The 26880-nt window shown below is 39.0% G+C and overlaps 3 protein-coding genes across 5 annotated transcripts; all 3 read left to right on the top strand.

Moving 5' to 3' along the window:
* Positions 1-5958: 5958 nt before the first annotated feature.
* On the top strand, positions 5959-14361 carry LOC103970779 (probable polygalacturonase). 2 transcript variants are annotated; one of them, XR_010481121.1, is made up of 10 exons: positions 5959-6065; positions 6139-6217; positions 9705-9942; positions 10137-10779; positions 11016-11136; positions 11831-12079; positions 12620-12773; positions 13210-13662; positions 13843-13986; positions 14267-14361. XR_010481121.1 is itself a non-coding variant. In XM_065089682.1 (8 exons), exons 4-8 carry the CDS (start codon positions 10357-10359, stop codon positions 13736-13738), a joined length of 1476 nt encoding a protein of 491 aa, XP_064945754.1. In that variant the 5' UTR covers positions 5960-6065; positions 6139-6217; positions 9705-9942; positions 10137-10356; the 3' UTR covers positions 13739-13805. The 2 variants fall into 2 exon arrangements, 1 of the variants encoding a protein (XP_064945754.1); XM_065089682.1 differs by lacking the exons at positions 13843-13986; positions 14267-14361 and having other exon boundaries at positions 5960-6065; positions 13210-13805.
* Positions 14362-15336: 975 nt separating this feature from the next.
* Positions 15337-17284, top strand: LOC135597135 (protein TIFY 10a-like). The gene is made up of 5 exons (XM_065089684.1): positions 15337-15604; positions 15924-16059; positions 16334-16581; positions 16693-16750; positions 16832-17284. The coding sequence occupies exons 1-5, from the start codon at positions 15475-15477 to the stop codon at positions 16968-16970; spliced, it is 711 nt and encodes a 236-aa protein (XP_064945756.1). The 5' UTR covers positions 15337-15474; the 3' UTR covers positions 16971-17284.
* Positions 17285-18395: 1111 nt separating this feature from the next.
* On the top strand, positions 18396-26508 carry LOC103970776 (oligouridylate-binding protein 1). 2 transcript variants are annotated; one of them, XM_009384692.3, is made up of 12 exons: positions 18396-18759; positions 19728-19789; positions 20240-20342; positions 21947-22023; positions 22102-22163; positions 22261-22348; positions 22547-22622; positions 22708-22738; positions 23059-23178; positions 23530-23612; positions 23949-24122; positions 26009-26508. In XM_009384692.3, the coding sequence occupies exons 1-12, from the start codon at positions 18625-18627 to the stop codon at positions 26285-26287; spliced, it is 1290 nt and encodes a 429-aa protein (XP_009382967.2). In that variant the 5' UTR covers positions 18396-18624; the 3' UTR covers positions 26288-26508. The 2 variants fall into 2 exon arrangements, with proteins under 2 accessions (XP_009382967.2, XP_009382966.2); XM_009384691.3 differs by having other exon boundaries at positions 23527-23612.
* Positions 26509-26880: the final 372 nt, after the last annotated feature.

The raw sequence follows: 26880 nt of genomic DNA, 5'->3' as shown, positions 1-26880 counted from the left end.
AAGGCCTCTTTTTTCCGATAAAAGATTTGTGTTTGTGAAAATGCCACCACAACACAAAGAGAAGGATTAATCATGAAGTGCAGATCAAAACCAGAATTACACACTGATGAAGTTGCAGCTCTGCTGTGGGCTTTCTTTACCTGTTGGTTTTCCTTTTCCATTCAGTAGTGTCTTGCAGTGAACAGCACAGCATTGAAGAACTCACTCTATTATGGGGACCTTTGTCTCTTTTTGTGCACACGCTACTAACCTTTTGCTGGCTTTGGGAAGGGAAACAAGTAAGTGACAGCAAAGATCCAGCCTTTAATGCCCTATTCTTATGATGTTGTCATGTGATCTAATTTGCCTCATCACTGACCCTTAAAGACACGTGGCTATCCATATCACGAAGAAGAGATGAGATGGAAATTATCAGGAGTCGAGTCGGTTCGGTTCGGATCCGTCTATGCAAGGATACCTATGTCGTCGGGTCGGATCTTGGATCATCGGCCGCCCTCTTTTGTCTTGAATCCCATTCAAAGAGGGAAGAGAAATGTGCCCTTCGTGTCTTCATCTTTTCGGTGGATCTCGAGTTGCTGGATTAGTACGATTCGTTGTTGTTGGGTCCAGCCCATATGTGGGCTCGGACAAATTTGGGCCATGAGCCCAAATCAAAGAAATCAAGAGAGAAACGACAAAATTGGGTGCGCAGAGAGATTGCAGCATGCAGCGTGCGGCGACGTGCAGAGGAAAGAGAAGAGAGAAAGATTAGGTTTTGACCCAAATTTTATGTGGAGAATCATTGTAGTAAACTCTACAATCCTAACGGTGTTGTTCTGCAATTTACCCTATCTAAGGTATTTTCCTGTGATATCCACTTTGTGAGACCTAGAATTCTCTTTTGAGGAGATCCATTCTATATGATGAAGATATGCTATTCTTGAGCCAAGATCTATGATCTTGATGATCCTCTAGTTATTCTAGAGAAGACCTATTGTAAACCTGTTATCATTATTATTGTAGTGGAAGTTTGAGGTGGACTACGGTCCCGTGGTTTTTCCCACATTGGGTTTTCCACGTTAAAAGATTTAGTCTCATTGTGTGATTGATTTTTGCTCTATTGTTTATGCTGTGCTGATTGATATTTTCATTTGGATATCAAGTTGGTATTTTGATGAGAAACCTATTTTGATACACAAAGAGGGAAAGAATTATTCCGTTTTAACAGGTTTTTCCCAACAAGTGGTATCAGAGCAACATGTTGTTTGATGCTAGTTTTTCTTGTGTGATTAAAATGGAGTCCGATAGTATGATTAAATTGAACTCATCAAATTATTCAACTTGGAGGCGTATGATGGAAGATTTGCTTTATTGCAAAGATTTGTATAAGCCCATCAAGGTTAAAGATAAACCTTCTATTATGGACGATGAAGAATGAGAAGTTCAACATAGAAAAACTATTGCCTATATTAGAAGATGGATGGATATAAACTTGCATGAGCATATTTCAGATGAAACCAGAGCTGATATTGTTTGGCAAAGGTTAGAAAACCTCTTTGCGAAAAAGACAGTGGAAAATAGAATTTCTCTCCTCAGAAGGCTTGTAAATTTGAAGTATAAAGATGATGGTAACATTGTTGAGCACATAAGCCTATTTCAGAGTCTTGCAAACAAGTTGGTTGCTATGAAAATGAATATAGATGATGAGATGCAAGGATTATTACTTCTCAGCTTTTTACCAGAAAGTTGGGAAACGTATGTGGTGACTATTTGTAACTCCACGCCAAAGGGGACTCTAACCATAGATATGGTTAAAAACAGTTTACTAAATGAAGATACTAGAAGGAAAGAACATGGTGAATCTTCTTCTGGGGCATTTGTTACTGAAAAACAAGAAAGACGTGAAAGAAGTCATAGCAGAAACCCACATGGATATAGAGGAAGATCCAAGTCTAGAAGAGATATCAAATGTTTGCACTGTAACAGGCTAGGTCACATGAAGAAAGAGTGTAGGTTTTGGAAGCGAGAACAGAATGAAATGAAGAAAAATGAGAAAAAGACTAATACAATTGCTGCTGAAGGTAATATCACTATTGTCTGTGATGAAGGTTGTGTTAGCCTTGTAGCTCAGGACAGTAATTGGGTAATTGACTCTAGTGCTTCATTTCATGTCACTTCTCATGGTGATTTCTTTAGATCTTACACTGCTGGTGATTTTGATAATGTCAGAATAGGAAACAATGGTACATCTAAGATTATGGGTATTGGAGATATTTGCTTGGAGACCAGTATTGGGAGCAAATTGATACTCAAAGATGTAAGGCATGTTCTAGATATTCGTCTTAACTTGATATCTATAGGTAGACTTGATGATGAGGGCTTTGCACATTATTTTGGTGAAAGTAAATGGAAACTCACTAAAGGTTCTCTAATTGTGGCAAAAGGAAAGAAGATTAACTCTTTTTATGTCATGGAAGCTAAGCTACACAAAAGCTAAGCTACACAAAGGAGAGATTAATGCAATTCAAAAAGGTGAAAGTATAAGAGGCTTGGACATATCAGTGAGAAGGGACTTCAAACTCTTGCTAGAAAGCAGTTCTTACCAGAGTTGCAAGGTACATCTCTTAAATCTTGTGATCATTGCTTAGCTGGAAAAACACATAGAGTTGCATTTCAGACATATCCATCATCTAGAAGATCATATGTTATTGATTTAGTTCATATTGATGTTTGTACTATGCAAACTAGAACTCTTGGAGGTGCTCTTTATTTTGTTACTTTTATTGATGACCAATCTAGAAAAGTGTGGGCTTTTGCTTTGAAATCTAAAGACCAGGTACTCGATGCTTTCAAGGAGTTTCATGTTAGTGTTGAAAGAGAAACTGGCAGAAAACTAAAGTGTATTCGATCAGATAATGGTGGCGAATATAGGGGTCCTTTTGAGAATTATAGCAGGTTCCATGGTATCAGGCTTAAGAAAACAGTTCCTAAAACTCCTCAGCAGAACGGTGTGGTAGAAAGGATGAACAGAACCATTGAAGAAAGGATTAGGTGTATGCTTTCTCACGCCAAGTTACCAAAGTCATTTTGGGGGGAGGCTATTAGAACTACAGTTGACCTGATAAATCTTTCTCTATCAGTTCCTCTGCAAGGTGATGTTCCAGAGAGAGTATGGAGAGGAAAATATATATCTTATAATCATTTGAGAGTCTTTGGGTGTAAAGCATTTGTTCATATTCCCAAAGATGAGAGGTCCAAGCTTGATAGTAAAGCAAAAGTATGTATCTTCTTGGGATATGGTCATGAAGAGTTTGGGTACAGATTATGGGATCCAGTGAACAAGAAGATTATTAGAAGCAGAGATGTTGTGTTTCTTGAAGATCAATTGTTTGATAATGGTGATAATATTGAGAAGCCAAAAACCTCTGTTTATATTCCTTGGAGTTTGGGTCCAATTCCTTCACCTGTAGTTCATGATGATCATGGGGGAGATGAACAAGAAGATTGTGATGAGAATACCAGTGATGATACACCTACAGTTGATGATGCTGAACCAACTGAACAGCTACCTCCACCACTAGTTGAGATTCCATTGAGAAGATCCACTAGAGAGCGACAACCCTCTACCAGATATCCTCCACATGAGTATGTTATGCTTACTGACGGGGGAGAGCCAGAAACTTACCAAGAAGCTATTCTACATGAGAATAAGAATGAGTGGGTTAAAGACATGCAAGAAGAGATGAGATCCCTGCTTGAGAACCACACCTATGACTTGGTAAGGTTGCCTAAAGAGAAGAAAGCTCTCAAGAATAAGTGGGTTTACAAATTGAAGACTGAAAGCAATAGCTCACAACAGAGATACAAGGCACGACTAGTTGTGAAAGGATTCAGTCAGAAGAAAGGTATTGACTTTGAAGAAATATTTTCTCTGGTTGTGAAAATATCCTCTATCCGAGTTGTTCTTGGTTTGGTTGCCCGCTTGAATTTAGAAGTTGAGCAACTTGATGTAAAAACAACATTTCTTCATGGTGACTTAGAAGAAGAAATTTACATGGAGCGACCAGAAGGTTTCAAAGTCAAGGGAAAAGAAAATCTGGTATGTAAGCTTAAGAAAAACTTATATGGACTCAAACAGGCACCTAGACAGTGGTACAAGAAGTTTGATTCCTTTATGATGAGCCAAGGGTATGATAGAACCACATCTGATCATTGTGTATTTATGAAGAAATTTTCAGATGATGATTTTATTATTTTACTGCTATATGTTGATGATATGCTGATTGTTGGCCATGATGTTGGAAAAATTGGAAAGCTTAAAAGAGAGCTAAGTAAGTCTTTTGCCATGAAAGACTTAGGATCGGTGAAACAAATACTTGGCATGAAGATTCTTCGTGATAGGAAGAAAAGAAAGATTTGGCTATCTCAGGAGACTTACATTGAAAAGGTTCTTGAAAGATTCAATATGAGTAAAGCCAAAGCAGTTTGTTCTCCACTTGTAGGTCATTTCAAGCTGAGTTCGAAACAATGTCCTACAAGTGAGAAAGAAAAAGAAGAAATGTCTAGAGTGCCTTACTCATCTGCAGTAGGCAGTTTGATGTATGCTATGGTTTGTACTAGGCCAGATATAGCTCATGCAGTTGGAGTTGTCAGCCGATTTCTCTCTAATCCTGGAAAGGAACATTGGGCAGCAGTGAAATGGATATTAAGATATCTAAGAGGTACTTCCAGGTTGTGTTTATGTTTTGGCAGTGATGAACCTGTGTTAGAAGGCTACACAGATGCAGACATGACAGGTGATACTGTTTCCAGGAAGTCCACTTCGGGATTCTTGATGACATTTGTAGGAGGAGCTGTCTCTTGGAAGTCTAAGTTACAGAAGTGTATTGCTCTATCAACCACAGAAGCAGAATACATAACAATTACTGAAGCCTGTAAGGAAACTTTATGGATGAAAAAGTTTCTACAGGAATTGGGCTTGAAACAGGAAGTATATACTATTTACTATGATAGTCAGAGCGCCATTCACCTCTCCAAGAATTCAACATACCATTCTAAATCTAAGCATATTGATGTGAGATATCACTGGATTCATGATGTGTTTGAGATGAAAGAATTACAGTTGGAAAAAGTGCATACTAATGAGAATGGATCAGATATGTTGACAAAGTCTTTGCCTAAGGAGAAGCTTGAAGCATGTAGGCGAAAAGCGGGCTTGATACAACCCACCATATGAGCTGAAGGGGGAGAATTGTTAGATCCAGCCCATATGTGGGCTTTGACAAATTTGGGCCATGAGCCCAAATCAAAGAAATCAAGAGAGAAACGGCAAAATTAGGTGCGCAGAGAGATTGCAGCGTGCAGCGTGCGGCGCCGTGCAGAGAAGAGAGAAATAGAGAAAGAAAGATTAGGTTTCTGAGTTTTCTGCTTGACGATCTATTGTTAAACGTTGTCAATTTCGACCCAAATTTTATGTGGAGAATCCTTACAGTAAACTCTACAATCCTAACGGTGTTGATCTATAATTTACCCTCTCTAAGGTACTTTCCTGTGATATCCACTTTGTGAGACCTAGAATTCTCTTTTGAGGAGATCCATCGTATACCTATATGATGAAGATATGCTATTCTTGAGCAAGATCTATGATCTTGATGTTATTCTGATCCTCTAGTTATTCTAGAGAAGATCTACTGTAAACATGTTTTCATTATTGATAGTGGAAGTTTCAGGTGGATTACGGTCCCGTGGTTTTTCCCACGTTGGGTTTTCCACGTTAAAAGATTTGGTCTCACTGTGTGATTAATTTTTGCTCTATTGTTTATGTTGTGTTGGTTGATATTTTCATTTGGATATCAAATTGATATTTTGATGAGGAACCTATTTTGATACACAAAGAGGAAAGAATTATTCCGCTTTTAACAGGTTTTTCCGACAATTGTTCTTGAACTTGATCTTTACTTCTCGATCTGGGAGCAGTTTGGCCGGTACTGGTGGCTGCTCTCGGTGGCGATCGGGCTAGGGCTCTGAATGAAGCATTGCGTTTCTCTTTCTCGAAGGAGATTTAGGTAGAGACGTAGCTGGGGGTGGTGAGTCCGTGTAGAATTTGAAATTTGTACTCTCAATGCTATTTTGGGGGATTTATCGCCGAATTTTTAACAGGCCGAAGAGGTTTGGAGCGCGATGTCGTGGGCTCGACCGGAAGATGTCTTTTCGATCTCTCTTGCAAGCTACCTCGATGGTGAGCTTGCTATTACCTCCTTTGTCTTCCTCTCTTGAGCTGAATTTAGCCGGTTTGTCTTATTGTTGAAAATTTATAATTAGTTTTGATGAACAGATAGAGGCAAATTCTTAATGCTTGATTGTTTATTAGGTTTGAAATCTTGAACCTTCTTTATTTACATCTGTTCTATTTGATCATTCGTTCTGAGGTTGCAAGTTCCAGTTTCCTTGTATCTAACGACATTGCCCTTAGGTTTCATGTTTTCCTGTGGTTACTTTAATTTTATTATTTATATCCAAAGATTTTTATGCTTCAGAAATATCCTTTTTAGATACATTGTGGATTGATCTTGTTTGCCATCTTTCTTGTGAAAATTTAGTCATTGAGAGTAGGTTTCGATGCCTTATCGGTATATTATATGGTCTTTTACTAAGTGGTTATTGGTCACTTTTATCCACACTAAAATGGACCTTCAAAGTATCCTTTATTGTTGTGGTTCGGATAAATAAACTTAGTAACAGACATTCATTAAAGGGTGTTGTGCAATCTCGAATTAGATATTTACAATCACCAGGTGGATTTACTACGGTAAAAGAGGACCCTACAAAAGGAGGTGGCCGTATTGTCACGGATAAATTTCTAAACAGGATGTTTGATGTAATGCTTATGTATGTCCATGTCTTTTGGTATGTTCATGCTTTGCACAACATGTAGAGGGACGACCGAAGGTTTAATAGTCCCATTTTAGTTGGGTTTGGTGACCGCTTTAGGCTTGTAAATAAAGGTTGTGTATTATGAACACTTGTGAGAGATTTTCAGTCTATAATGGACCATTTTGACCCTTTGTTGTGCAACTGTTCAGAGCTTGTAAAGTATGTTTGTAATTTGTATTGTCTATGAAATGTTTTCAGAAATGTTTGCTTGTGGATCCCGAGTGAGGCGTTTTCTCTAACCCGTTTTCTCTTTTGTAGGTTCTAAGGGACCATGGGAGGCTTCGGGGAGGTTGACCTTTGCGGGCGGACATGCAAAGGTGCCGCACGACTTAGGCAAAACCAGCTAAGTCCATGACAGTATATATTTATTTGTTCTTCTACTAACTTAAAAAGAGTGATCTTTTTTTTTTTTTTTTTTCTTAAGGGAGAGTGATTGTGTTGCTTGGAGTATTTTCCTGCATCTTTCTGATAAGACAGGCAATCCAATAGCACCTTCGTTTCTTTTTCTTTTTAGTGTATTCCATCTTATTCATCTGTTGTTAAGCAAGCATCCATTATATTGTCCTCTCCAAGTTATCTGATAATCTGTTTCAAACAGTTGGAATTCTTGGACTAGAAGCAGGTTTCTGATTGTCGTTTGAGATTCTTCTTGTGTTATTACTTGATGGGCAAAAGATTACGGGGATTCTTCGCTCTTTCGACAAATTTGGTGATCATCTATCCTTTCTTTGTAAACTGGATTGCATATACTCTCACAATATGAGGTGTTTAATAGTAGTAGTCTATTGTTTACAGCAAGTGTGGTTGTTGAAGGTGCTTGTGAGCAAGTAATTGTAGGAGATCTGTACTGTGATGTTCCTCTAGGTCTATATGTGATCCGTGGGGATAATATCGTCTTAGTAGGAGAATTGGTACGGTTGTCTCATTTAATACTTAATTGTTAACATGTTGGTTTTTTGATGGCTTGATGCCACTTTGTTTCTTTATATACTGCTCAAAATCCAAAAGGATTTGGAAGGGGAGAATCTTCCGATCGATCCAATAAATGACTCGGTTGAAGAGATTAGAAGGGTGAGTGCTTTTACTTAGTTAAAACAAATTTTATCATCTGCTCATGTACATGTTTTTAGAGGCATTATTAAGGTTACATATATGCTACTTCTAGATGCCTTTGCCATACTTGTCATTAGATTTGTATCTTTGTCTTATTCTTGTTCTTACATGCCTTTTTATCAGATTGTTTTCATCTTGTAACTCAAGAGTCTTGCCACATTGAAGAATTTTGTGGTCAAGTAGGAGAGGGTTTGGGGCAGGGTCTGTCGTACCGAGTCGTACCGCTCGGTACAGGCGGTATGTACCGGTCCGACAGGTTGTCGGTACGCGAACCGACTGTTACCGGTCCGAGAGTACTGTAGCACTATAGCAGTGCTACAATACTCGGTACACCTGGGTGTATCGCTCGGTATACCGTACCGTACCAGTACCGAGCCCAGATCGAAATATCGGTACGGTACGATATTACGAACCTTGGTTTGGGGTCTAAATACTCGAGTCCAAATTAATATAGATTGGTTCCAAATTACCATATAGGTTGAGCCTGGTATGCTAGTCTTTTCCTTCGAGTGTCATGATGCTCTACCTCCAACTTTTCCTATCATTAATTTTTTAGGTTACTTGATTTTATATCTTCAAGTGATGGAAACCAATGTGCTTACAAGGATAAGGCCCCTGCATTGGCATGTGTCATGTGGACTGAGCTGCCCTTTTTCTTGGTAGTGATTTCAAAGGCCCATTTCCCTAAAATTGATGATCGCATCCTACTTAAGGTAGGGGCTCAATTAGGAAAGCGTAAAGTGATTGTGAATTCACTCTCGGAAAATATAGATGTTACTTATGATCTTATGCCAAAAAGAGAAGCCTTGTGTTTTAGCTCTGTTTGGCTCATCATGTCATTCAGGTCCCTTAAATTATAGCACACTGTTGATAGAAGTTGAGGCAGCGATGTAGTACGAAATATTAGTTGAATGAAATTTTAGATTTGATGGTCGGTGACCTCCATCCACTACCAATTTATTATTTCTCTTATCACTGCTTTCATATATTTTTTTTCCCTATCCGTTTCTCCAAACGTCTTCTGTGCATGCTGTAACAGCATAGCTGCTATTTCTTACACAGAAGGATGGATGCATTAACATTATCGTTGATACGACTTTTCTAGCCCTAACCATTAACCATAAATTTGCTTGCATTAATTTTTGCATAAACGTGTGGAGACACTTATGCTTAACTTTCTCAATTGTGAACTGCATTACTAATTGAATGAAACTAGCTTTCAGTGGCCACTGATATGTACAAGAACAAGCACAAGCACAAGCCATAATATTCCATGCCATCTGAGGTCTGTTTCACATTATGGGAGGGTCAAGTATGTTGGCAACGTCATAGTAGGGAGCAAAGCTTGGCATAAATAGAGTTAAAGGGCATAAAATTAACCTCGAGAGAGTAAATGAGAAGCATTTCTACTAGGAAACATCATAAGAATTAACAGATTACAGTCATGGAGCATTTCTAGTGGAGCTCAAAAAATCATCTTTTGTGACTTGTTTTTGCATGGCAAATTCTTTTCAGGCTCAGTTATCCAGGGTCCAGCTAATATGGTCAAGATAATTATGATACGATTGGCTAGTGGTTTATAATCATGTTACATTCTTGAAGATGGAAGTAGCATGCTTCATCATTTACTGGAAAAAAAATTATGTCTCCATGACAAGATTTTTATGTCCTTTCAACAGGCTCAGCAAGTGGAAAGAGATGCAATGGATCTGAAAGGTTGTGTGAGAAAAAGAATGGAGTTCCTTTATCTGGACTGGTTGCAAGCTCCACCTTCTCTAGTTCATGTTCATTACCATTTTGGTGTGCTTAAAGCATGTCATTCCCTTCTTCTAATGCAGATGTATCAGAGTGGCCATGGAAAGCATCTTTCTCTTCCCTTCTTCCTCCGCTAGTTCTGATGATAAAGTTGAAAATTAGGTGTGCCTTCATTTCTCTTTCTCATTGTAATTCACAATGCCATTAGTTCTTGACCGTCGATCTCCAAAACAATAACATCTTGACCGTTCGATCTCTTGTTCGAATGATTTTGTTTTGTTTTGTTTTGTTTTGTTTTGTTTTTCTTGGGTAAGGGCATGAATATATTTATTTATTTGTTTATTTCTTTTCCATAGATTTCAGAACATTCTCTTTTGCTCCATCACACTCCCCCCAAGGCAGTCCAAGTCCAAGTCCCGCAATTTTGGAACGGGGTTGGTGAAACCCTTATCCCTCCTCCTCTAATTATTCTCCCGAGCCCTCGTATCCTGCCTCCACCCGTCTTCCCCATCCGATTCCTCTCGCGGAGACCTCCCGGTCGATGCAAGCCTCGCCGACTCCTGTAGAGAATCGGAGATGCTCTCCCAGGACGCCAGGCTCCGCCACCTTCACCGCTACCGGCGGCGACTCCTCGTGGCTCTCCTGTCGCATCGTACCCTCCTTGCGGTGCTGTGGACCGTGCTGTTCTCCGCGGTCGTCGTGTGGCAGAGCGGCGCCGTCGGCCGCCTCGGGTTATTGCGGCGGCGGGCGCCGCCGCCGAGGCCGTGCCCCCGGCTCCGGCCTACGGTCTTCAATCTGTCGGATTTTGGGGGAGTCGGGGATGGTGTCACATTGAACACCCAGGCATTTGAGAAAGCGGTGGAGGCCATCATGGAGTTTGGGGGAAGCGGCGGCGGGCAGCTCAACGTACCACCGGGAATGTGGCTCACTGGTCCCTTTAATCTAACTAGCCACATGACGCTGTTCCTCGCCGAAGGGGCCGTGATTATGGGGATTGAGGTGAGAGAACACTTCAATTCCTCTTCTCTTTCCCTCGAATTATGATGCCTCTCTTTACCTTCTTTGTTTATGTTGTTGCTGCCTTCATAGTTCACGTCAGCTGCTTCACTGCCTCTCCCTTCATAATTTGGAAGGAATAAAACATCAACATCTGTTAAATCCTTTCGCAGAGCATAAAATAGGCATCTCTGGAACCTTCATTAACTTTAATTAGGTTCATTTTTGCTCTCTGACAGGATTATAAGCATTGGACCTTAATGCCTCCACTGCCATCATATGGACAAGGGAGGGAATTGAAAGGGCCTCGATACGGAAGTCTGATTCATGGACAAAATCTTCGGGATGTGGTTATAACAGGTCAATCAATTTGATATGTTGTACCTTTTAACTGATACATCTTCTATCCTTTTATTACAGTTAGAGCAATAAGTAAATACATCTTGATTTTTGTTTGGGTTCAGGTAACCTGGTCATTGAGAGTGAGGAGAGTATTGATCTTTTATGTAATCACTCAAATTAAATTTATAGCTCGAGAGGTCTTTATTAGTGCATGGCCACTGCAATACAAAATCTGAGTGACTGGAGTACAGATGAATGAATGGTATAGATAAGTTTTCCTGCACTTTTTTTCCTTTTGTTAAATGAGTGACTAGATCAGACCATTTGTTTTTTCTTTCTTGTTTCATATTTTCTACCCATCGCCTGCCTTGCTTACCTGTGGATAAGACGAGCAATCCGAGAGGTGAGGGAGCAAAGGGGACACCATTGGATAGTCCTCCAATTACTTATCAAGTAGCTTTGCCTTACTTGCAGGCAAACAAAAGTTAAAAAAAAAAAGAGTTTTTATGTGCTTATGGTCTACTTTCAAATATGGATAAAAAAGAAAAGAAACAGATTAACCTATCATATTTCAGTTAATTTCTTATTAGCATAAGTTTTTAATTGCTTCTGCTTCCCTTTGTTCACCCCATACCAAATCAAACTTTTCCTTTTAGTTATTGAGCGTCTTGTTAGCTTTCTTTGGTTGATGCATTCTTTTAGGTGTTTTCAGGATATAACGGTACCATAAATGGACAAGGTCAAACATGGTGGCGAAGATATCGTCAAGGACTTCTGGAACACACCAGAGGACCTCTTGTGCAGCTTATGTGGTCCAGAGATATTGTAATTTCTAATATAACTTTACAAGATTCTCCTTTTTGGACACTACATCCCTATGACTGCAGGAATGTTACTATTTCAAATGTAACAATTATGGCCCCCCTTTACGATGCTCCAAACACAGATGGCATAGATCCTGGTAACTTCCTTCCTAAGCTTTTAATATGTTCATTCTAATTTTGTTATTATTTTTAAAAAACATGCATCTCAGCTGGATATATGATCTATGAGTTCCTAATTCTTTACCTTCATTCGTTTCTCAACTGCATCTCAGTTCAATATATGTATTATGGACCAAAAATTTAGGATTTGTTATACTGAGTGCAGTAAGTCAAGTCAATTTACCCCACTACATTGTCATTTAAATTTTTAATCCCTTTCACCTTAATGTTGTCTCCCTAATAGCTATATTTAGTTAAATGATAGCATAGTATAAGCTCGTGACGGAACCTAAAATTTTGCTTTAAATTCAACATTTAAGTTATTTTAAAATTGTCCCTTATTCTATATACTCTGTAGGCTGCTGTAATACTCTCTTCAGTTAACTATTTAATGTCTTTCAGTTTCGAGATACCGCAGGTTTTAACTCTTAGCAACGTAGATAGATATTTTTTCTTACGTTGGACATGCATCCCACGTACAACTTGTAGCTTCTGATTGTGGTGGACTGTCTATGCAGATTCATGTGAGGACATGGTAATAGAGAACAGTTACATTTCTGTAGGTGATGATGGAATAGCAATTAAGAGTGGTTGGGACCGGTATGGAATTGCCTATGGACGACCATCAACAAACATATTAGTTAAGAATGTTGTTCTACGCTCCAAGATGAGGTAAGCCATTTTGCATGCCACTCTACTAGTTAGTCGTGTATGCATTAACTGTTGCTTGTTGACTTCATATGCAACACAGTTCGCCAATGAAACTTACCAAAACATAAGAAAAAAAGCTAATGTACCATGTGTGTTGTTAGAGAAATCTGGAATCTTAATGCTATGACATATTATCATCCCTGAAGGGGTGTGGGATGTATCATTTTGATGTTTATTCGTGGATATCTACTTTTTAACGGTGACTGGGTTTATGAATTATGGTCAATAAACAATATGATCTACGAGCTACCTAAACTGAAGTTTCATAATTACTTGACCTCATTTAATCTTACCCACAGCATAAACCTAGCACACACATATTATGCTTTTGTTTATGATTTACTGATTGCACTGAGACTAATTGGTTTGACTACTTATCTCCTACCGCACCTTGCAGTGCTGGAGTATCAATAGGAAGTGAGATGTCTGGTGGCATCTCGAATATCAAGTTTGAAAACATCCTTGTTTGGGACTCACGGCGTGGTGTGAGGATCAAGACTGCTCCTGGGAGGGGTGGATACATTCACAACATCTCCTATAGCAACCTAACCTTCAATAATCTGAGTGCTGGTATCGTGATCAAGACCGACTACAATGAGCACCCTGATGATGGCTTTGATCCCAAAGCCATTCCGACAATCAGGAACTTGACCTTCCGTGGAGTTTATGGTAATAATGTCCGCATTCCAGTCCAGATCCAAGGCAGTAAGGAGATTCTTGTGAGAGGCATCAGCTTCCAGGATATACAGGTGGGTCTTTCCTACAAAAAGAAGCGAACTTTCCGTTGCTCTTATGTAGAGGGATATGCGGTCGGTCCAATCTTCCCAGCACCATGTGACAGCCTTGACCGGTACGATGAGAATGGACGGTTAGTTAAGCGTTCAATAATACAACAAAATGTTACCGACACAGATTATGAGATATAGAGTTGTGTTTTTGATAAATACTAGGCTTGGCTCATTCCTCTTAATTACGGCATCCAATCTTTTTTGACTTCCTGATGTAATGGTGATCTTCATGTTTTCATCAGCTGCCTGTGAGGTGAAGAAGTTATTAATCTGTACAAATGAGCTCATGCAAATGTCGTGAGTTCTTTTTGCTGATTTATGGGCTTAATAACATCATCGACATCATATGATGCTATCATATTTCTCTTTGGAATTTGATTTTGCAGGTGAGCAATAACAAAAATGTATCAAATATTAATTTAAATTTAAACTATATATAATAGATTTTCAATGCACATTTAAAAAAAATGTATATTCAAACATAAATTTTGAGCCAGTTTATTCATGAGAAGCAATTCAAGGATACTCTGATGTGATCAAAAGGGATAAGAGAAGAATTTGCATTTGCATTTGCATTTGCAAGCTGTAGTGAACATTCATCATGAAAAAGATTTATTATATAAAGGTGTGGTCATGACTCTCCATGTGTGATGTTTTTTTTGTCAGATTTTGCAGGTGTGCAGCTTGGATTTGGGCGTCAAATCTAATCCACCCACAAGTCATTTCCTTCTTCCATTCCTGGAACCTACACGTACGCCACACACTTTGCTGGTACCCCTTATCTCTTGGAGATCTTTTTCATTTTATGCTGCCTGCCAATTTCCTTCTTTCATTTTTTTGTGTTTGTCTCGAGAAACTTTCAGCTACAATATCTTCCCAAAAGTGGATAAGATTCTTTTTTTATTATTATTGTGTATCCAACTTAAGATAACAGGGTTCCAATTAATTATTATTCTTTTTTAATCTTTTATATATCTTATATTGTTGTATTAACAGTACTGCCTCCAGCCTGTCCCCGCCGATGTCACGCTGCTCACCAGCTGTGCCTCCAATTAATTACCCTGTCCCCTCCCCATCTGGCCGCCCCTGATTGCATCATTCGCCGTTGGAAGCGCGGACGGCGCGCCTCAAGATTCCCACGCGCTTTTCCCTCCCCCCAAAAACCCACGTTCTCCACGTTTCTCTTCGCTTCCCTTCCCTTCCCTTCCAACCCACCCCCATCCCATACTAATAATAGATAACTCTTTTCTTTCCCATACTAATATATTCCTTCTTTCTGTGTAGGGCCCACCCATACCCACCTCGTGCTTCCATTGCCACTTCTTTTTTTTTTATAGATAAATTCGTTTTGATTTATACATGTAGCTATCCTTGCAAAATTTTGAATCATCAAATATAAAACTAAATAAATCTTAGTAATGGGGGTTTCTTTGCTACTACTATACAAATAATATTATTTAACTTACTAATGGAATACGGGGTTTATATTTACTTGATATTAAAGAACATAAAACATCGATTATACTTTCTAGAAAGGATGTACAAATTTTGGATCTTTACGGGGTGTATATGTAAAGATGAACTTTCGAGGGACGTTTTACGGAGATCGGTGACTTCAGCGGGATATAAATGCAAAGTTGTTTTCTATGTAAATATCATTTTTTTTTTATATTTCTCGCCGCTGCGCGAGAATCACGTGCTCTAATGCCGCACTATAAACAAAGGCGGACGAGGGAAGGATGGCCGGCGACCCCAACTGGGTTGGATCGTGAGGGTGGAAAGGGCGGAGAAGGTGATCGGCGAATCCGTGCCTGTTTCCGGAGCAGAAGGGTGATCGTGGATCATCGATTGCTTCGACTGTGGAACGAGGAGTCATGGCCGAGGCGGGGCGGAAGCAGGGGAGGACCAACTTCGCGGTGACCTGCACTCTCCTGAGCCAGTACATCAAGGAGAAGGGCAGCATCGCCGACCTTGGACTCGGGATCGCCCAAGACGCCGCTATAGGTGAGAGCTTGCGGGGTTTCTTCATTGAAATTTTGGGGATTCCTGCTTTAATTTCGTATGTTTCGTCGGATCGAGGACGTATGTGATTGAGATGGCCCAACTCGGTTTCTTCGTAAATATCGATCCTTTTCGCGCTGATCGTTCTTTTCTGTTGAAACGAGAAATTCCCGGAAAAAAGGAATCTTGGTTTTCCTTTGTTCGTCTTCAGGATTTTTGGGTTTTTCTCGAGAAATCTGCCAATGATCTCAGCTTTCTTTTTCCCAGCGTTCCAAATCGAAGTAATTTTCCGTTCTTTTGATATATTTATCCGATTTTTCAGGCAAATCGGAATCGGTTCGGCCTCCGACCACCATGAGCGTGATCCCTGGGGCGGACCTCTGCCGGGGAGAGGACGGCGCCAAGGAGCTGTTCCCCCAGAGTGTTGATCTTGGCCCCGCTGTGTCGGAGGATGCAAGGTCTCATCTTTTCCTCCGAACTCCTCCCACTCAAAGAAAACCCTTTGCTTTTGACAAAATGCCCTACGTCGATTCGATCCACCATTTAATCTTTCTTTGATATTATGTATAAGCGCACAAGATTAAATGCTTTAGATCGTAGAACACAAAAAAAAATCATCTTGATGTTGGTTGTTCGTCATCTGTCACCGGAGGAAATGCAATCTGGGCATCAACCATGACGAGAAATTTGAAGGTGACCTGATCATTTATGTGGCTGCTTCTACTACTGCAGGGAGGCAGCAAGAGGCCAACTTACCATCTTCTATGGAGGGAAGGTGTTGGTGTTTGACAATTTCCCAGCCGAGAAGGCCAAGGATCTGATGCAGCTAGCAACCAAGGGAAACTCAACATCACAAAACTCTGTGAGCTCAAGATCCGTCTCCGTCTCCTATCAAACTTCGACCTTGGTGCCCATCACTGCCAACAATTCACTGGTTCCCCAGGTCCACATGTCGAGATCAGCACAGCCTAATCTTCCTGGTAATGAATCCGTCTTTGTTGTTGTCCAAGCCAGAGTTTGATCCGTTCTAAGATAGATAGCAAGTTCATAAATTTACAACGCATTGATGTTGTCGCTTTGTTGAACTGCAGATCTTCCTATTGCTAGAAAAGCTTCACTCCAACGGTTCCTCGAGAAGAGAAAGGATCGGTAGGTAATTCTTGCCTCATGATTTACCAGAGAAAAGGAAATATTTCAAATTTGATCGGTTAACCTCTAAATAAATTTCAGGATCAATGCAAGATCACCATATCAAGTGTCTGCCTCTCCCGAATTGGGGATTAATCGAGAGGACAACAAATCATGGCTCGGCTTGGGTCCTCGATTCTCCATTCCCAGCCTCAGTCCAAGCTCTGAGTATAACAGATAGAATCCTGGATGCTTCTCCGCCCGAAGCGAATTATTCAATCACAAGCTTTGATCACTTCCTTTTTGAGGAACTTGCTTCCTTTTTCCAAACTAGATTCATGGATGTTGTCACTGATCGCTTAGATTACAGAATTCTTCTTTCTTGAACTGGAGCTCGTTGCTCCAGGACAGAAAGCAAAGAAAGAAACATTCTGTATATACATCTATTTTTGTGATTTGAACAGGTTTCAAATCCCAGTAGCTGGAAATGTTGTTCTCTTCCTTGAACGGTGTTCTCTAATGCAAGCTGAAATAAATTGTGGCTGTTGAATGGAATTATCTCTTCAAACTGTGGAAACACAATCCTACTGTTTTCTCTGTTGATTGTCGGCTTTAGCCATCTATTGTAAATTACCAGAATTTCTCTGAAGCAGGGGAGAAAAAATGAATTCTGTTTGAAGAGTGAGCATCAAATTACTCTTACAAAGATTGTTTTCACTAACAATTTGTATGAATGGGTGGTCTATAACATTATTTGTGTTGAACTTTTGAGAGAAAATTAGCAGGTGACAGGTTCAATGAAGTGTTCATGTTTGGTGCATGTGCCTGGATTCCCCTCTTCTACTTGGTGGGTCTCCTCATATTCTATGAAGAGGACCACCTAAACTCCATTATTATCTCCATCTAATACTAAACAAAATTGCCTCACGATGCAGAAGAGTCAAGCATGTGTCTGATGAGGCTTCCATCATAGCAGATTGACTGGGAATTCATGACCTATATGGAAAGATTTGGTGAGGGAATCAAGAAAACATGAAGTAGAATGGGGAAACTTCTCTTTGAATCATCACCTTGTTCATCACAAACTTGTCATTGGAGTTGACCACTGCACGGTTGGGGTCAACCTTAGCTGCCCACAAGTCAGCCACTCGGTGAGAAGAAGAATCTGCTGATGCAAATGATTCTGCAATGAAGTGCCAAAATGATGAACAAGTCAGAAATCTGAAAGTTGTTTAGCCTTCTTATAATTCATAACCTGGAGTTTCTCGATCCATTTTTTTTTGTGTTGGATATGACAAGTAAATGCATGTAGCAAAGTATAATGATATGAGATTATTAAGATTTTAATTATCGATCAATTCAGGTATTAATATTGAAACATTTAACTTAATTTGATGTAATTATATTAAATTTTCATGTTGGTTGAATAAGTATGATTTAGCCCAACCCAACCCAACCCAACCCGGAAATTATTAGGTATCGGTTCGGCCGGGATTGATTTTGGAACGCGACAAATGCTACGAGGCGGAGCGATCTCAGCTTGCGGAAACATCGATCGTGCCCATCCTCTGTCACTATGTGCGATGAGACACGACACGAGTCACGAGGAAGGACGGTGGGCAACTTACTGAAATCTCGATATGTTTACCTTCCTCCCATTAAATACTCGCCTGCGAAGCCCTTCTCTCTCTCTCCCTCTTCCTTTTCCCGAGCCCTATCGCTCTCTTCCTTTCCTCCTCTTCATCTATTTTTCTCCCTCGACTTCGAGGGCTTTCTTTTTTTTCTTCTTCTTCTTCTTCTTCTTCTTCTTCTTTTTCCGATTTTTTTTTTTTCATCTCGATTCGATCGATCACGAATCGGATTGGTACCGGAGGACAACCCTAGGGCAAGGAACGATGCAGCAGCAGAGGCTGAAGCAGCAGCAGGCTTTGATGCAGCAAGCCCTCCTCCTCCAGCAGCAACAGCAGCAGCAGCAGCAGCAACAGCAACAGTCCCTTTACCCCCACCCCGGCCTCTTGGCCGCCCCTCAGGTCCTCCTCCCTCCCCCCTTTCGCCGGTGGATAGTGTTTCCTTTATGCTGGAGGTCGGGGAGTCTCGCGTCGTGTCGCGAAATTAGGGATTTCTTGACTCGAACTACGAGTTTCGGGGAGTCCTTTGTTCGCATTATTTGTTGTTCCCTCTTTTGCGGGTTCTTGGAGGCGGTTCTATTTGGCGTTCTGAAAATTAGGGTTCTTGTGGGTTATTTTGCACTGTCGTTTTCTCATTAGCTCTACTTCTAGTACTTCTCTCTGGAACCTTAATTTGGGTTTCAGGAATGTTTAATCTCCAGCGCTGTGTTTTATTATTATACCTTGTTGCTTCATGGCCGTCTTTCATGGGTGTGGATTGAACTTTGCAGTGGTTAGTCTGGTGTCATACTTCTATCACCAATCTCTTTATCAAGATTGGATATCTGCTGCTTTCATACCGTTCTTTTTTGGGGCAATTCTTTTCCGAGTATTTCTTTCCACATGGAGGATGAATATTAAAACTCCGTTTTTGTTTTTCTGAAATCTGCTAAGCTGTGATTTTGTAATATTGTTATTATTTTTATTTCAATTGTCGTGGCAATGCCGAGGGAGGAGTCCTTGTAACGGCAACGTTAAAGCTACTTCAAAATTTGTCGTTCTACTAGGTTTAGTTGATGGTCCCACCTGTCTGGGGGGTTTCAAGCATCCAAGACTTGTTTTCGAACTTAAATCTTATTTTAGCTTTTCATGTCCATTTTTATTGTATTTGGAAAGCATGTTTTTTTTTTCTGATGTTGAAACTTAGGGGAGAGCATTTTTAGATGCTTTTTAGGACTCCTGACTGTTTTTCTTTTTTTTGCACTTATCACAGTATGGCTTTATATATATATATATATATATAAGAAAGAACTCTTTCTTAGCATCTATGGGCTTTTATGTTCTTTTCTTTTGGTTTGTCTACACAGTTTATTCACACTTATATTTTGCAGATAGAGCCTGTCCTAAGTGGGAATCTGCCTCCTGGATTTGATCCAAGCACATGTCGCAGTGTGTGAGTATTGTTAGAACATTTGCTTCATTTGCTTTGCTTTTCATTTCCTGCATCATTATATACATTCTCTTTCTACAATGTGTATTGGGGGGTTCTGTCTTATTGCTTGTTCGTTGTTTAAATACTTTTTCTTTTGCAAGTGTGATGCTGGTTTTTGTAGATTTTATAATCATCGTTATTTGTACCTTCTCCAATAGATGGCACTTTTTGCAACTGCAAGACTCATTTTATTTCATTCTTTTTTTCAGTCATCTTTCGGAAAGAAAACCTTGCTTCCTACTGAAAGGGTGTTTTTACAATAATATGTGAATTAGACTGCAAGAGTTCTTGAATCGCTGCAATCATTAATGTTCACTGAGGATGTTGAGAATGTGTTTTCACAGTTTTTAGCTTTAAATGATGATTATAATATAATTTTTTTCATGCATTGTTCTCTATGTATAAATGCAGGTATGTAGGCAATGTTCATCTTCAGGTTACTGAGGCTCTTCTTCAAGAGGTTTTCCAAAGTACGGGCCTTGTTGAAGGATGCAAGCTCATTAGGAAAGAGAAGGTCAGTTTCCTTTCTTATTTCCACACAGTTCTGTTGTGGAAGCGCTTGGATATTTGATTCGTAATACTCTAGTTTTTGTATTTTAGAATAATGGTTGGATTACGCATTATTGTTGTCGTGTTGGTATCAAAGTACCCCTCAACATTTGGAAGAAGCAATATGCACTAATTAATCATGAAACGTTGGTATTATGCTGCAAACTACTATGAGAAATTTCTCCTGAGCCATCTTATGAACAGTGATTGCTAAAATCTTCTTTGTTGGAAAAAAAAATGCTCTTGTGATTCAACCCTTTGGCCTTTATTCTGGATGACCAGTTCTAGTTCTGGCTGTGTGATGTTTGTTACTTGCTCTATAACTGTTGTCCTGGTTTGAACTTCAGGATTTGTTTTGCTAATGTTGTATGCTAAGTATCCCACTTCACCTTCGTTGTGGCAACCAATTATGTGGCCTACAATGCAAGTAGTTCCAATAGCTGTAGTGCTGGGAATTGTTTGCTTCAGGCTATCAAATTCCTTCAAGATTATACCATCATATGTATGACAGCATGCAAATTGAGAAATATTGCATAAGTAGCTTCAATTTTTTCAGCAGCACTGAATTTAATGCAGTTACATTAAAATTGATTGTAATTTTAAGTGTGCCTTGCATCAGAGGCATGAGACCAGGTGCTTAGTGATGTAGGACGAGTAGTAATGGATTTTTTTATTGATAATAGAGGAACCAAAAGAGAAGAATAGAAAGATAATAACTGAAAAATAGTGGGAAAACAAATGGATAACTACTAGACTCGCTCTGGCTCAAAGAGTGAACTCCCAAGATGAAGGCTTCGCATCTTCGCACATATGACATGTGGACGATGGAATCATATCATCGGAAACATAATTGTGGCATCACATTGCTCACACACCAGGTGGGACAAAAATACGATTCATTGAATCTCTAATTCATGCATTACAATGTTCTAGCCCCTTTTTATATGCTCAAGTTGAATAAAAAAAAAGATTATAGAAATAAGAAAAATTAATTGATAGACTTCCATATTCGTAGAGATGAATCTTTAAAATCTTTCATCAAGATTTGCAATCTTCAATCAATAACGAATTTGATTTCTTACACTCTTTTCTGCATTTGTTTCCTTTTTCTTTGCCTTGAGTAGATGTTGTCATTTGACAACTTATGACATATGCAAAATATCTCTACTAATAAAATTTATTCAAATAAAATATAAACCAAATTGCTCCTGCATCACTTAAGCTGCAAGAGATGTTAGTACCTGGGTTTGGCAACTTCGTATGTAACAAGCTATTTGCTTGATACTACCCACTTGGAATTGCCATTCATATTGTGCCCATGCCTGTCACTTAAAGGCATGATATGATCAGATGCCACAAGCCTTTAAAGTTTATACATTGATATTGAAGTGTGGCTATTGCATGTGCAGTGCAATATGGTCTGGCTTGCATGATTGTTACACTAGCATGATACCTCCTTTATGACATTGCATAATGTGTTCTGTGCATTACGGTACACTTTGAATTCATGTTCTATCAAGTTAAAGTTGAAGTGTGATTTACTTTTGTCATTTTGTTTTGATTTTGCAGTCATCCTTTGGCTTTGTTGATTATTATGACCGCCGATCAGCTGCACTTGCAATCATAGCACTGAATGGGAGGCAGCTGTGAGTTGGATAATTTAGTTTTATTGTCTGTCATTTTTTTAGTAGGGTTTGCCATGACTATACCATGTGAGTATGCAGGTTTGGCCAACCCATTAAAGTTAATTGGGCATATGCCAGTGGGCAAAGAGAGGACACATCAGGTTCAATTTCAGATCATTTCCTTTACAAAGATTATGTTCCAATGCAGATATGGAAGTCACTGACTTCTGGATGATTTGTTATTTGGCATCTTTACAGGCCATTACAACATCTTTGTTGGTGATCTTAGCCCTGAAGTTACAGATGCCACCTTATTTGCCTGCTTTTCTGTGTATCCAAGCTGCTCGTAAGCCTTCATGACGTATTTGTTTTATATCGTGCATTGTGTCTGAATATATGGAGATAATTAGTTTATTTTGATTTATTTTGATGATCTTTGTGGTGTATATATGGAGATAATTAGTGAGTTACCTCCTCCCTGATGTTTATTCGGAAAAAGTGTTTCTATATCTTTGATTTCACCTAGACCGGTGTCTTTTTATAGAGATGCGAGGGTCATGTGGGACCAAAAAACTGGGCGTTCAAGAGGCTTTGGTTTTGTTTCTTTCAGGAATCAACAGGTCAGTTGACCAGTTGATAATCAGATTTAGGGTTTCCGGTGTACAATTCTTGACCACTTTTTGTTTCTGACTATTTCTTTGGCAGGATGCTCAAAGTGCGATAAATGACTTAACTGGTATGTTGGTCTTTGGTTATTTCTAGCATTACACTTTTAGTAAGGTATTGATGAAGTTGCCTTAGGCTGCTGGCTTGATGGTCAGGCTTATGTCTACTGGTTGCTAAAAATTCAGCAACTTGAAGCTTGTAGCTGATGCTCATTGCTCATGATACACGTGGTCTTTAGATTAATGAGGCAAAACTATTCGATGTGCATTTAACCATGTGCTTCTTAAAATAAGAGCACTATAATTTAACCTTGTGATCATCATCTGTCTTCAAGTTCTAGTTCTAAAGTTGAAAACTTGTTCTGAACAGTATTATCCTGACATTGTGTAGGCAAGTGGCTTGGCAGTCGGCAGATCCGTTGTAACTGGGCTACCAAGGGAGCTAATGCTAGTGAAGACAAACAAAATTCAGATTCCAAGAGTGTGGTGGATCTAGCAAATGCATCTGCTGGTGGGTGACACTTTTGAACTGGTGCAATTGCATTTGAATGATATCTTATTGTTTGATAATGGGTATCAACATTATATACCTATTGTGGACAAATGCATCCTAATCGTTGTTTTCTAGTCTATTGAATATTAGTTGTTTGTTCAGTTGTAACTTCTTTGTTTTATGTCCATATGAGACATCTTATACTTTGTAAAACAAGAAGCCACTTTTTCTTTTCAAGTTAATGATAATTACCTGTCTGAGAATTTTAGTTATATGATCATTGTTTAGCTGAGTAATTAAGAAGCATATGCTGGAATCTAGCATGACATTTGAATTTTTACGTACTAAATTATTTCTTTTATGTAGAAGATGGGCAAGAGAACACAAACGATGATGGTCCAGAGAGTAACCCACAATTCACAACTGTCTATGTGGGTAACCTTGCTCACGAGGCAAGCGTCTCTCTCTCTCTCTCTCTCTCTCTCTCTCTCCCCCTTTCTTGTTGTTGTTGCATGAACAGAGATCACTTGTCCCTTTCCATTATCTGTTTTACATGTTCCAGTTTTAGTATCTTTTTTGATATGAAGCATGTTACAAAGCTTATACTGATTTATTGATGGATATCGTTGCACTTTGTTTTAATGTGTTTAGTCAATGTTGAGAGTTTGTCGTATTTGTTTGATCACATCTTAATTGGCTTTATAAGTTGCATATATCATTGTTTTTGTGGTCTTACTTTTGGGGAGGTTATCTTTTCTGTTCTGAGTCATCAAAGTGTAAAAATGCAGGTGACTCAACTTGATCTCCACCGCCATTTCCATTCCCTTGGTGCTGGAGTGATAGAAGAAGTCCGCATACAACGTGACAAGGGATTTGGTTTTGTGAGATACAGTAATCATTCTGAAGCTGCTTTGGCTATCCAAATGGGGAATGGTCGAATTCTTTGTGGAAAGCCAATCAAGGTAGTCGAATTATCTGGTTTAATTTACTCTGAAATTAGATTTTAAATATTGGTTGTGTATGTATTTACCGGCCTGACCAAGTAGTAGCATCAACGTATATAGCTCTATTCCAGTGGAACATTCATTTTTGAATGTTTTGAACTTCTGATTATCTTGTTCATCTAGGTGTGCCATCTAGTAGACTGGTATCATAATGGTTTGATAGGTCTATTAAAACTGACCCCCCATTATGAGATTTAAAGTTTTGCTCATATATATATATATATATATGTATATATGATGTTGCTAGCATCGGGACCTTGAATGTTCCAAAATTTTGACATTAAGTTGTAATAATTGTTGTTTCTTCTGTTCAACATATTGGTTTGGTTGGTTTGGCAAGACTAGTTTTCATTGTTTATTTTAGTTTGAATCAAGCTTTGGTTGAGAGAAGCTGCGTTAATCTTCTTCTGCAAACCTGAGCAATTTTCTTACCTAGTTTCGTTTAGGAGAAGAACCCAATACAGGCATCTAGCTTGGTCTGCAGTAAACTGTGTCAAGATCCCTTGAATGGCAGGGATAGCACTTGACAGATATATCCTCACTCCTAGATTAATTAACACTCATGGGCTGGAGAACTTCTGCTAGAGCAGTGATGAGACACAATGAGATTGGATACAACAAAGTTGTAAAAGTTGGCCAAATTAACTAGTGTGATTATGAGTTATTAAATTATACTATAAACGAGTGGCAAAAATTCTCTTGCATCTCGGTGAAAACCTAGACCACTCCTATTTTTTCCAAGTTACAGAAGTCCTCAACTGGGTCTACTCTTCTATTTTTACTAGATATTATGTAATTTGTATTTTATTCAGTTTACCTTTTTTTTTTTTTTGCGCATATCTTGTTTAGTCTATGAATGTTGATTTTGATCTTAATGTTTGTAAGATTTACATTGCACTTTATCTACTGGAAGCTATAATGTGCTAAGTGGATGTTGTTATTTATAATATTTTGAGTTATGCTCATCATATTTTCTGAGGTATCTTTGAGTTTTGAGTTCTTTTTGAAACTTGAACTATTATTTGTATGAATGAAGAAAAAATTGCTACTTACTGCTTCTCTGAATTCCAGTTCGAGTTGGTTCACCATTCCTCCACGGAACATGGAACATATACTATTGCAAATATTATAAAAACTAGGAGAGAAGATGACATGAACATGACAATAAATATATGTAAATGTTTCATATGTTATTATTTTATACTTTGTAGAAATTAAAGCAACCTATCGGTATCATATGTATATTTATTCAAAAGACGGCTACCAATCACCTTAATTGTAAATGCTTACAAGAATTTTCCAGGCATGGATACAAAATTTTAGTGTGCAGAAGAGTGTCCCATTTACATACATATTCCCATAATTTGATGTCTTGAGGTCTTCAATAGATGATACAGTCCATTTATATCATATGCTAACATGTTTAACTGCAGATACAAGCGTCCTAATGTGTTTTCAAGTATCTGACAATGTGTGGGTGTTCGACATGGACATGGCAAACATTGAGGTGTTTGTGCTTTGTAGGCTCAATGGTCTCATACATCAACAAATCTACAAGAAATTGGTACACGTGCAATAATTGAAACTTTCACTTGCCGCCTCAAAGAAGTTAACTGTTGATGCTGTAATTTTGGTTGCTGTTGTTCTATGGATTCAACCTCTTTTTATGACTATTAGAAGTCGCGTTCTACTTATGTCATTGTAGTGACATATAATTGAAGTGAAACTTTTCTTTGTAGTTTCTTTGTGCTGCATTCATTTTGTGTAGATTTACCACTACTATACACAAAGTAGGTTCTATATTTCTACTGTATATCTAGTGCATTTTTCGGTTTGTGTTTCAGTGTTCTTGGGGCAGCAAACCAACTCCACCAGGAACTGCCTCTACGCCACTGCCCCCGCCTGCCTCTGCTTCATTCTCTGGACTCACTGCAACAGACCTCTTAAGTTATGATCGTGCTTCATTGTTGGGCAAGATGACTGCCAGCGAGGCATTGATGTATGCCCAGAGTCAGCAAGCTCTGAAGCAAGCGGCAATGGGGATGGGCGCAGGTGCCAGCCAAGCCATCTACGACGGTGGGTTTCAAAACGTTAATGCAGCACAGCAGTTCATGTATTACTAGCAGTCGGTGGTATCCAATACATGTCGAGTCACTGAGCATCTTGAAGCTTTTCTGTTTTATGGTTCTTAAAATTTTCTCCTGTACTCTGGCTTAAATTATTTCTCGATCTGGTTTGTGCCGCCCATATCATCTGCGTTTATGATTGTATCAATGCAAAATTATGTACACATGAATGTTGTTGGTGAAGTCATGATAAGACTTCCTGGGATTCTTGCGTTCTATATTGTCTTCTTATACATCGTTCTAGTTGTTTCGTTGGATTTCTGATGGGGCATTCTGAGAAGGCAATCTCTTATTTTAACATACCCACTCCGTCGGTTCGAGGATTGCGTTAACATGCGTGTGAGTATTATCGTGTCGAAGCCTCCCACGACGACGAGAACGAAGGATTAGGTACGCATATGTCAAATTTGATTCAATGCTTCTTCTGTGTTATTGCTGAATGAGTGAGTTCTCTGATGTATTTATTATTATATGCAATTATGGAATGCTTGAATCAAATGAATATTATGGTGTCGGAAAAATAAATCGCTTTTTTTTAAATATATTTTTGTTTACTTGTGAAAACATTATTTGATGTTGCTACCCACGTT

This window comes from Musa acuminata, chromosome BXJ1-11, assembly GCF_036884655.1.
Source record: "Musa acuminata AAA Group cultivar baxijiao chromosome BXJ1-11, Cavendish_Baxijiao_AAA, whole genome shotgun sequence".
NCBI lineage: Eukaryota > Viridiplantae > Streptophyta > Magnoliopsida > Zingiberales > Musaceae > Musa > Musa acuminata.
This window is presented reverse-complemented; position numbering and strand designations above follow the sequence as displayed.